Genomic DNA, 10618 nt, shown 5'->3' on the forward strand with positions numbered 1-10618 from the left:
TACACACGCACACACGCACACATGCACACACATATATACTGAATTTTGGGTCATTTTTGCACCCCCCATTAGTCTCACACACTCATATAACACCTTGCCGAAACCCCAGTTCTCCTAATAAGCCTCCTCCTACTGCGATCTCTTCTTCCTTCCTTCCTTTCCCCCCTGATCCATGGAGGTTAATTGTTGTTGTTTGTAAAAGCAGGAGTACGGGGTTGTGATAAATTGCCTTCTAAATAATTAATGCAGTGACTCACAACTGCCCAAACTGTGGAAAATAAAAAACTGTAGAATGTTTGCGTCTAACCAGAACATCTGTATTGCTCCCTTCAAAGCTTAGGGAACATCATGGAAAAGGACGTCCAAAGAACAGAAGAGCCTGAAGTTAGGAAGGAGTACCATGTAAGAGTATCTTCTGGACACGGCCACTGTACTCATGAACTCACACAGCTGTGGTAACCTGCATAAGACTGGGCCTATCACTACTTCATCATGCTTGGGGGAAAGGTTCATGAAGACCTACCTCTTACTGAGGAACTTTAGGAAGTTAATGGGTGCTGACAAGGAAATACCACTTTCTTCAGTGCCATGGATTACCAATAAATAAGTTGTTTACCTTACTTTTTGAGAGAAGTTCTCTCAATCTGGAGGTAGTCAATTTCATTAGACTAGCTGACCAGGAAGCCCCAACAATCCTGCCGTCTCTGCCTTTTCAGTGCCAGGATTGTAGATATACTTCACTGTGCCTTCTATAGCAAGCCATCCCACCAGACCCTGGGTTTATATCCAAACCATAACACTAGTCCATCTTCAATGGCTTAAACCCTGACTTACTCCTTTTGTGTAAGAAGATGTCCCTTTTTTGTGTGCAACTTAACACCTCTACGTAAATCAGAGGAGGTATGAAACAAAAGGAATTTACCCACTGTGTCTGGTACAACTAAGTGGACAACTGAACTGGTGCCTTGTTTTGTTGCACATGTGTTGACCCAGAATATTGTATGAAAACTGGAAGAATCCTTAGGATCTCAATTCTGCTAACACTGAATGTCAATACAAATTTGCTAAGGAAGATCTCAAGCCTATAAGGAGGTGTATTTTAATATTTTGCAAACTGAGGAAACAACAACAGTCTTTGGTACAAAATCCAAGTGTGATTTTAAAGGAGAGAGAGAGAGAGAGAGAGAGAGAGAGAGAGAGAGAGAGAGAGAGAGACTGAGACTCTCAGAGAGCTGGCAGGTAAAGATAAATCTTTGGCTCTAGTACTATACAGATGAATAGCAGCTTGAAGGAAGTACTAGGCTTGACTGGCTGATATTTAAACTTTTTTTTCAGTCACAGTTAACTGGTAGTCCTGGTAAACAAAAATAAGACTTATTTTAGGGGTTCTTTTTTTTTTTTCAGAAAAATAAAATTTTAATTAAAATCAATCACATTTTTAAAAAACAGGAAAAAAAAAGAAATAATCTATTAGTGTCATAAAAGACAATGCATTGAGACAAACACGTTAATGTCAAGACACTGAGGAAAACCAGCAGGCAAAATCAGTGTAAGGACAATCACCATGACTACCTTTGTAACAGACAATGTAGGACTGTTAGACAAAGCACCACTCAAGATTAAGATTTACAACTGCGGACAGATCCACAGTAGGGCACTTGCCTAGCATTCATAACCACAAGTCTAGTTTGCAGCACCATCAAAAGAGAGACTTACCAGTAACTGTATATACATGTGCATGTGTTGTCACTTGCATATAAGATACAAGGTCAATGTACATGCACCAACACTGAGATTCAGGCCATGAAGATGGTTTAGCAGGAAGAGTTGCCTAATACCAAACCTGAGAGTTTATGTTTGATCTTAGGAACACAAGAGGTGGAAGGCATAAAATGATACCTACAACCTACAAGTTGTCCTCTGACTGCTGGGGGTGGTGGTGAGGGTGGTGGTGGTGGGGGGAAAGGGGGGACACAACAGACTCCCAGCCTGGAGTGGGTTGAAACAAGACACAGAGTTGGACACAAATGTAGCTTTAAAGACTGATGGTCTCTGGGCATTCTAGTTCTCTAACTATATATTGAATGCATGTTGGAAAATTCTAAAGAGTCCTAAAAGCTTTCTTACTCATTTTGAAGGTTAAAAGCTCCTGTTTTAGGCAATTAACACCTGTAGCCTAAAGGTGGGGAATTAAGTATTGTAGCCTTTGTTCTATCTCAGCGGGAACTGACCTGTGGCTCTAATTCCCAGCCTACTAGATGATGTCACAGGAAGAAAAGGGGACACATTGAAAGGTGATTTCAGCCTTTATTTCTAAGTTCTAAAAAGTTTCCTATGAAAGTTCTCCCAAAAAAAGGGGGGGAAGAGCCCCTAAGAAAAGGAAAACAAGGGTCCTCTCCTCTGTCCTCACCGCGTAAACATCTTTCAGAATAAATGATCACAGGGTTAAAGATTCATCACAAGTTTACACATAAATTTAAATCATAAATCGAATTAGATTTCTTTTAAAATTACTTATTTTATGTGTGTTTTGCCTTTATGCATATATGTATATCATGCACATGAGTGGTGTCCTCATCAGATCCCCTGGAACTGGATATGCAGATGTTTGTGAGCCATCACATGGGTTCTAGAAACTGAACCCAAGTCCTCTGCAAGAACAAGTGCTCTTAATCACTGAGCCACCCACCTCTGTAGACTCTGGGTTATTTATCTTGACAGTTGAAATAGGAACATACTCAGGCAAGGATCATAAAATTCAGTTTGTGGTTCTTCTCAGAATAGAATAAAACTGAGTACCCTATACTTGCCAACAAATGGTTACCAGATCCACTTTGAATTTAAGTTCAGTTATCCTACTGGGATCCTTCTACAATAATTAGATTTTTAGTAAGTTTACCCAAGTGTTGCTAAGGCTATTAAAAAGGATATATTATATTCTTCTATTAGATTGTGGAGTGGCACAACTTTCTGGATGTTGTATCTGATGCTATAGTTTAAAAAAAATGTGCAGGTCCTACCTTGTCATTCTATTTCAGGTCTGAGAAAGAAATTAGTGAGGGAGTACTTTTCAAAGTTTAGTGTCACCCCCAAGGTTATCAGATCAAATAGTGGTGGGTGAATGGGGTTTACTTTTAGCTATCCAGAGGTTTATAGCAGGTCTCAGGAATCTGTACCTTAACCAGTTATCTATTGATGTGGATGCTGCTGGACCTGAGGCCACACTGTGAGGACGATCATACTATCCTGAAAGAAAGAGATAGCTTGCTTTTTACTTCTTTGATTCTGACAGAGACAAGTCTGGACCAATAATACATGGGGTAGGAGGTAACTTGAATTGGTCCTTGTAATGTTGATCAGGTGAATTGCTTTACTCTGTTTTCTTATGCCCCCTACAAACATTTCTATAGTTTCTGACTAACCTAACTTGCTATGAATCTTCACATTTAGAAAAATTACCTCTACAATGTCTAAAAGCTCCTTCTAAGAACCTCTTCCAGATTAAGTTTACTTGACAGAATCCTCATTTTTACTTATGTGACTATTTACTAGCTTTCCAACACTCTGAGTTTGTTACTTTCATTGATTTTATACATTTGTTTATTAGCATTAGGACTGGAATATGTAGCAGAAATAACAAAATAGTTTAAACTGTCATATACTGATTATGTAAACAAAGGAGAGATAAACAGTCAAAGCAAAGTGAAGACTGTTATCAGAGACCCCCAAACTATTCTATCTTATTTAGTTATACTTTCTATTTCCAAGGTCATTCATGACGCATGGTGGATATTAGGTTGCCAGCCACTACAGCTTCTGAATTTACCATGACTGCATCATATTCATCATGCAGGAAGCCATAGCATAGAAGATTCCCCTTCCCTTTAAAAACAAAATACTTGCCCAGAATCCAAAATTATATTAAAACAAAAAGTATATTATAAATAACAAAGTAAGAGTTTCCTTAAGATGCACACATCATTGTATATTCATATCTACCAGTTAGACAGAGTCACATGATCATACCTAACCCTAAAAGACTCTGGGAACAATAGTCATTATGAGTAACTGTGTTTTAAACTAAACTTCAGAGAATTACTTAAGAGCAAAATCGCTATGTGGTGACAAAAGTTTTGTACTATAGTACTCTGTGGACCACTGTGTATAAATCAGTTATCTTTTAAAAATGTAATTCAGATCACACCATAGCTTTTCATAAAATCTTCTAAAAGTCTCCCATTTTGTGTAAAATAAATCCATCAGCCAGACTCTTTTGAGGTCTAGTGCAATCTGGCACCTAATTACTTCTGCAATCTCCTGATTGTTATCTACAGGTCCACAGATCTTCCTCCCATTATTCAATGTCAAGTTCTTCTGGTCTTAGGGATTAGCCCATGTTTTATGTCTAGAATTAGTCTCTGCATGGCTGATTCCTTCATTCTTACTGATTTTGTGAGGCTTCTCCAATTTCTAAATAAGCTGTCTTCTTTACCATCATACTCAATTGCCACTATTATTTGTCTTACTTGTATACTATATATATATATGATTTTTTTTTCACGTGTGTATTTGTGCTTAGTTTCTTCTTACTAAAAAGTTGGGCCGCCGGGCATGGTGGCATACGCCTTTAATCCCAGCACTCGGGAGGCAGAGGCAGGTGGATTTCTGAGTTCGAGGCCAGCCTGGTCTACAAAGTGAGTTCCAGGACAGCCAGGGNAGCACTCGGGAGGCAGAGGCAGGTGGATTTCTGAGTTCGAGGCCAGCCTGGTCTACAAAGTGAGTTCCAGGACAGCCAGGGCTATACAGAGAAACCCTATCTCAAAAAAAAAAAAAAAAAAAGTTGGGCCATGTTTGTCTGGTTCACTGACATATCTTCACTGCCTTGAAGACTAGCCTGGCCCATAATAGCACTCAATACAAATTAGATGAATGCATGAAGTGACTAAGCAGGAATCTGATTGCACCTAGTACTGAAAGAGGTGTACTAATTGACAAATTCACACTTCTGTAAAAAGGAACATGTACATGGCCCAGCTTTTTATTTGTGCATAAATAAAGGGGGATAAGAAAAGAACAAACTATTCTTTCGTTCATTTTGTTCAGATACCAGATACTACTCTTGGTTTATCAACTTATCTTTGCTAGCAATTAAACATGTCTCTTTCTAGGTCTTTCTATTGTAAGCCTCTAAGCAGTAAATATAAGGTTTGTTAAATCTAACACAAGATGACAGAATCATTTTTTTAACTGACTATATTCCAAAGCACAAAACCATTCCCAAACTTAAATCTCATATATTATTAGTGGAGAATGAAGATAGTTGGTAAACAGATCACTGCAGCCTATACATGGTGATCATCCTGCCAGGCACACTAATAAGAAAGTGACTACAGCAGAAGTGCTTTCTCTTTCTTGCACAATGGGACACTAGGCTGTTAGTGCTTCAAGAGAAGTTTGTATGCTTCATCTTGATCAAAGGAGTCAACTCTCCACATCTATAGAAACTGTCATCAAATTTTCATGTGATCAAACAACATTTGAAAGAATAATTGCTATCATCTAGTGTTGTAATTTCTAATATATTATTCAACCTAGTTTAAGCAGAACAAAATTAAACTTTCAGTTAGTGTACGGTATTCTGACATAGGAAATATTCTGAACATGTTGGAAAGTGGGTGGCTTCCCACCACAATGATAGCAGCCCTCCTCTTAATTGTTCTTGCCTCTGAAGGGTTTCCGCTATTAAGGAAACTTTAAGAATCCCCGGTTAAGCCACCACCTAAGAGCCTCTTTTCTAACTCAACCTTAAAGTACTCTAGAAACACATTTAAAACATCAATAATTATTTTAAGAAAGAACAAATAAAAGGATGATATATTATGTTGATCAGGTACAGCCTCTAAAATTTGAAATATTGCTTGAAAAACAGGCATGAAATTTATAGTCTATTATTTTCCTATCTTAAAAGGACTGAAAGTGGCTTTGATTTAAACTGGCTTTGTAATATACACATTCTTTCCCCTTATGGAACACTGGTTTAAAAATTTAGATTGGCTTCTAGTTCAAGATTCATTATAATAAAACCATTCATTGTTCTGTATGAATTTTCAATTGATAATTACACAATTTTTTCCATTTCCTCCCCCCTCTGTGTTTGTGTGTGAGGTAGTGAAGTATTAAGAGGGCTGAGTTAAAAAGAAGCTTTACTGTTAAACAGACAGCTTCCCCCTATATCTTTCCTGTCAGTTCAGACAAGATTTTTAAATATAGATGGCTAAGGCATAGTTAAGCTTCATTATGTCATAAACTTAACCTCAGATCATATAGCTATGAATATCAATGGGTCTAATAGGATTTTTCTGGAGCAAATGTACAGTATTTGAGAAAAAAGCAACTGGTTCATAATTCCATAATTTAAAAAGTTACTTTCCATTCAAAACCTCATAGTCATTTCTGGTATTTAACTGGAAAGTGACCATTATTGTTCAAAACAAGGATTTAAGTAAGTAGCAGCTATAATTATACAAGTGTTAAATGGCTACTTAAGAGAAGAACCTCTTGATGTGGAAAAATTCACTTATAAGACACTTGAGGGATGCTTTTTCATGCCTTGGAACACAAATGAATAGTAGCACTGAAAGTAGTTGTCTTAAGGTACATTTTAATAATATTTTATATAGGAAATATATGCATTTGATTTGAAAAGCAAATGATTCAATATGTGCAGTAAAATCCAGGCTATCCCTTTTTCTTTCAGCCTCCAGATTGCCGTCTCAGGCTCAAAATTTTTTTCTTTTAGTCTTTCTTGACCAAATTTTAATGCTTACAAAGCACAGTATAGAATTAAAAATAGATTGCTCTCTTCCTAGCAAGCCCACATCACAATTTATCTCAAGCTGTAAAAATACTTCAGGTTGAATAACATTTGAAAAAAAAATAATAAAAGCCAGATACTACACTGTTTTCACTGGAGCTCAGTCATCATCAGGGAATCTTTTCTGGATAGGCGCAATAATCCGCACTGGCCAGAGAGGGCAGTGTGTACCCACTGAAGAGGCACAGGCAGAGGAGCTGCAATTCCTTGAGTACCTCTGGAGATTGCCCTATCCAGTTCAGTTTCCTTGAGTTCTGCAGGTAAAGCTGTGTAAAAGATCCAACTGATTGTTGCGGGAGGCTACTCTCATATGGACGTGTCATGAAGATGTTGTCAACCCTACTATGGTGGGTTCACAATTAGAATGAAGAGAATTCCTCTAAGCAGCAGAAACCCATTTGTGCATGTGGTTCATATATTATTAAAGAGTGAAACAAAATGTTAATTTCCAAGGAAATAACTACATAATCAGGAGTTACAAGCAGCTACAGAATTTATTTGTTTTTATATAATAAAATAATTATTAAGAATTTATGGATTAACTGAAATATTCACTGGCTAGAAGGTTATTGGTTATCTTGGTACAGTCTGAACATACAAGTATTGATATACATATAGTTAGGTAGGTAAATATTTAAATTAAATGGCTGTAACGTCAATTAGTAATTTATAAATATTTGTCCAATTATGAGGTTTGTCTAAAACGTTGTTATTTCAAGAACAACAAAAAGTTCCACTGGACTTTCTAACAAAACAAATTTGAAAATAAGGTGTTAACACGTACCAGGAAAACACCAAAATGTGTAACTGTACAAATATTAGGATTCAGTGCTAAAACTGCAAGTGCCAGTATTTTAACACTGTCTTACCTTCTCTCTCAATATAAGAGGATTAAAAAAAACCCATTCGGATATTATTCATTTGCAATTAAATCATTAGGGGAAAAGGAAGTCATTTGCTGAATGGCGGTGCTTTTTCTTGAGATTTATGAAAGGATCAATCCAGGATGAGTTCTGGAATAAACTTTGCCTCTCAATGTAAACCATCTAGAAATATTTATCTGAAACAGCACCTCCGCGGAGAGGCAACCTCTCAGTGGCTTTAGGAGCTCGATGCTGTCAGCTCGCCGGCCACTGCTGCCGACCGGTGCATCCTCCGCACAGGACTCAGCGATCCCGGGAAGGCGGCGCGGGGCGCGGGGCGCGGGGCGCGGGGCGCGGGGCGCGGGGCGCATGCAGGGCCACCGCGCAGCCCGGAGCCCGCAGTGGTGCCGCAGCCTCCCGGCCGCAGCAGGTGGGACCCGCGGCCATCGGGGGCTTCTCGGGAGCCGCTGCGGCGCGTCCGAGTTGGGGCTTTCGTGGTTTGTGTGCAATCACTTTCCGCGGTAGCAACCCGGGGCCACGGGCCTTCGCTTTGCACACTTTGCGAGGCGCGGAGTCGCCGGCGTCCCCCGGCCTCCGCTACCCCCAGGAGCGAGCTCGCAGCCGCGGCGGGCGGCCTGGCCCAGACAAAGGGCGCGAAGGCGGCGGCGGCGGCGGAGCGGAGCGCGGCCTGGTCCGCAAGGGGGCGCTGCCCGCACCCGCGTTTACCTTTGAGGACCGCGCAGAGCTGCTCCAGGGCCATGTTCCTCAGCGTCGGCGCTCCGAGAGCGCCCGAGGCGGCGGCGGCGCGGCGGAGGTCACGGCCCGGCACGGTAGCTTCGCTCGGTCCCCATCGCCGGCCGCCGCCGCTTCCTTGCAGCGGGCGCAGTGCCTCGGCCCGCCGTGCCGGGTCCCCGACGGCCGCCGCCTCCCGGCGCGCTGAGGAGAGCCAGCGGTGGCCGCTCCCGCGGCGGGCTCCCTTGAAGTGGCGCGCGCCGGGAGCCCCGGTTCATTTAAGCAGCGAGCGCAGCGCCGCGTGCCGGCCGCGGGGCCACTGCGCACGCGCGGCCCCGCCCACCCGCGTGCCCCGCCNGCCACTCGCCTCCCGGGCCTCGCGCGCGGCCGACCCCTCCCTGCCGGTGTCTTCTCGAAGCCTTGGGCTCCCCCGGTCCCGTTTTTCCATCCCCTCTCGGAGGACCTCAAGCTCAGGTGCTTGAAAATGGCTGCTCAGCCTTGCTGATCTCGGTGGACGGGAGACCCCCGCGGGGCCCTGGACGTTCCCCGGGTGAGTTCACCCGGCCAGCAGTAAGGGTTGTTGCNCTTAGGGAACCTTCTCCAACAGTTGCCAGGCACAGCGCTGCTTGAGGAACCCTNACTCCTGGTCCTCGCCACAGTGGGCTGGAAGCTCCACGCCAGCCAGAGAAGTGAAACTTTGTTCNAGCTGCAAAGACAGGCGCGACTGAATGCAGACTGGGTCTCCCCAAGGCCACCACTAACCACAGCCGTACAGATGGACTGCTGAGCTCCACCGGAAAGGAGTTCCATGTGTCTTGTAGAGCTTGTGCATTATCTCGTCTTCTTCCAGCTCTTGTGCGTTGAAATTGCCTTGCTGGCAGAGCTGCTCCATCCTATTAAAANAGAAACGACTTGAATGCAGGCGGGCTACAGTCAGTATTTCACACATCGTATCTTNATTGGTTTGAGTGTGTGCATATAACAATGACTGGTATTGGAGGGGCTACCAATATTAAGTCCCTACCATAATTGATCTGATATATAAATGTTTNTCTAGCAAATTATAGCCAATTAGAATGTCCAGCAACTGAACAAAATATTCCAAGGGTGTCACATTCTTTCTTTTCTTGGATCTCTCTAAGAAAGGTACAGAAGTGTAAGTAATTAACAAGTTTATAAATAAAAACAATTAACACCAATTACTATAAAGTTGTTTAGCCCTTTGCTGTGTGCTTCAGTGGTTATGAAAGATGTGTGATTTGGGGCTTCTAAGGTGATCACCTGCAGTTAAATTAAAACTGCACCCAGGAACCAATGAATAAGGCATTTTAGAACCTTTTTCACAAANGAAATAATGATAAATGGGGACAGCAATTAATAATTCAGTTTAAGTCCTGNGCAATAGTGGATAAAGAAACTGGGAAGCCCTTTGAGTTTCTGGATCAACGATGCATAGTTGTCGACTGAGGAAAAGAAAAAAAAAAACAGCTTATATTATGTCATCAGAGAACGCTCCATGAAAACAGGGGTGGGGTGGGGAGGGGGAAGAGGATGGAAAATGTTTGGATGGCAAGTGAAAAGGAGGGATGTAGACACGNCTGTCAAGTATCAGGTAAGATATGAGCACAGAATTTGGGACAAGTGTCATCAGAAACTAAAGATTAAAGAGAATGTGGACTTTGAATATGGAGATGTTCTTATCTCTCCATTGGTTTTGGGATGTCTGTCTCTTACTCCTCTTGGCACATGTCAAGTTCTTCATAGGAAACTGTGAGCATGTAAGCTATGCGTATCCTCCTTCAGGCTTTTAATCACCTCTAGATTAACTACAATACTGAGCACAGTGTAAANGATATGTAAGTAGTGGTTATACAGTATTTGGTTGGGGAATAATGGTAGGAGGAAGATCTGCACATATTCCATACAGACANTGAGAGAAGGCTGCTTGTTCCAGTACTGGTTGAACCTTTGGATGCTGAGTCGTCAGGATTCGGAGGGTTGACTGGAATTGTTTGAATGTTAGACATGGAAGTTGTAGTTTGATTCTTAATCCAGGGCAATCATTTTATTAGTGGAGTCATGGAGTTCTGTGATGATTAATCTGGTGGCTGAGGGGATAGGCTAGAGAAACCATGGTAATTCACAAGGT

The 10618-nt window shown here is 41.7% G+C and overlaps 1 protein-coding gene across 1 annotated transcript in view; it reads right to left on the reverse strand.

Moving 5' to 3' along the window:
• Neto2 (neuropilin and tolloid like 2) overlaps positions 1-8716 on the reverse strand; it is a 145827-nt gene extending 137111 nt beyond the window's left edge. Inside the window, exon 1 of the mRNA XM_021220830.1 lies at positions 8464-8716. Within this exon, the coding sequence (XP_021076489.1) occupies positions 8464-8497 (34 nt within the window). The 5' untranslated portion in view covers positions 8498-8716. The remainder of the gene's footprint in view (positions 1-8463) is intronic.
• Positions 8717-10618: the final 1902 nt, after the last annotated feature.

This window comes from Mus pahari, chromosome 20 (assembly GCF_900095145.1).
Source record: "Mus pahari chromosome 20, PAHARI_EIJ_v1.1, whole genome shotgun sequence".
In the NCBI taxonomy this organism is placed as follows: Eukaryota; Metazoa; Chordata; class Mammalia; order Rodentia; family Muridae; genus Mus; species Mus pahari.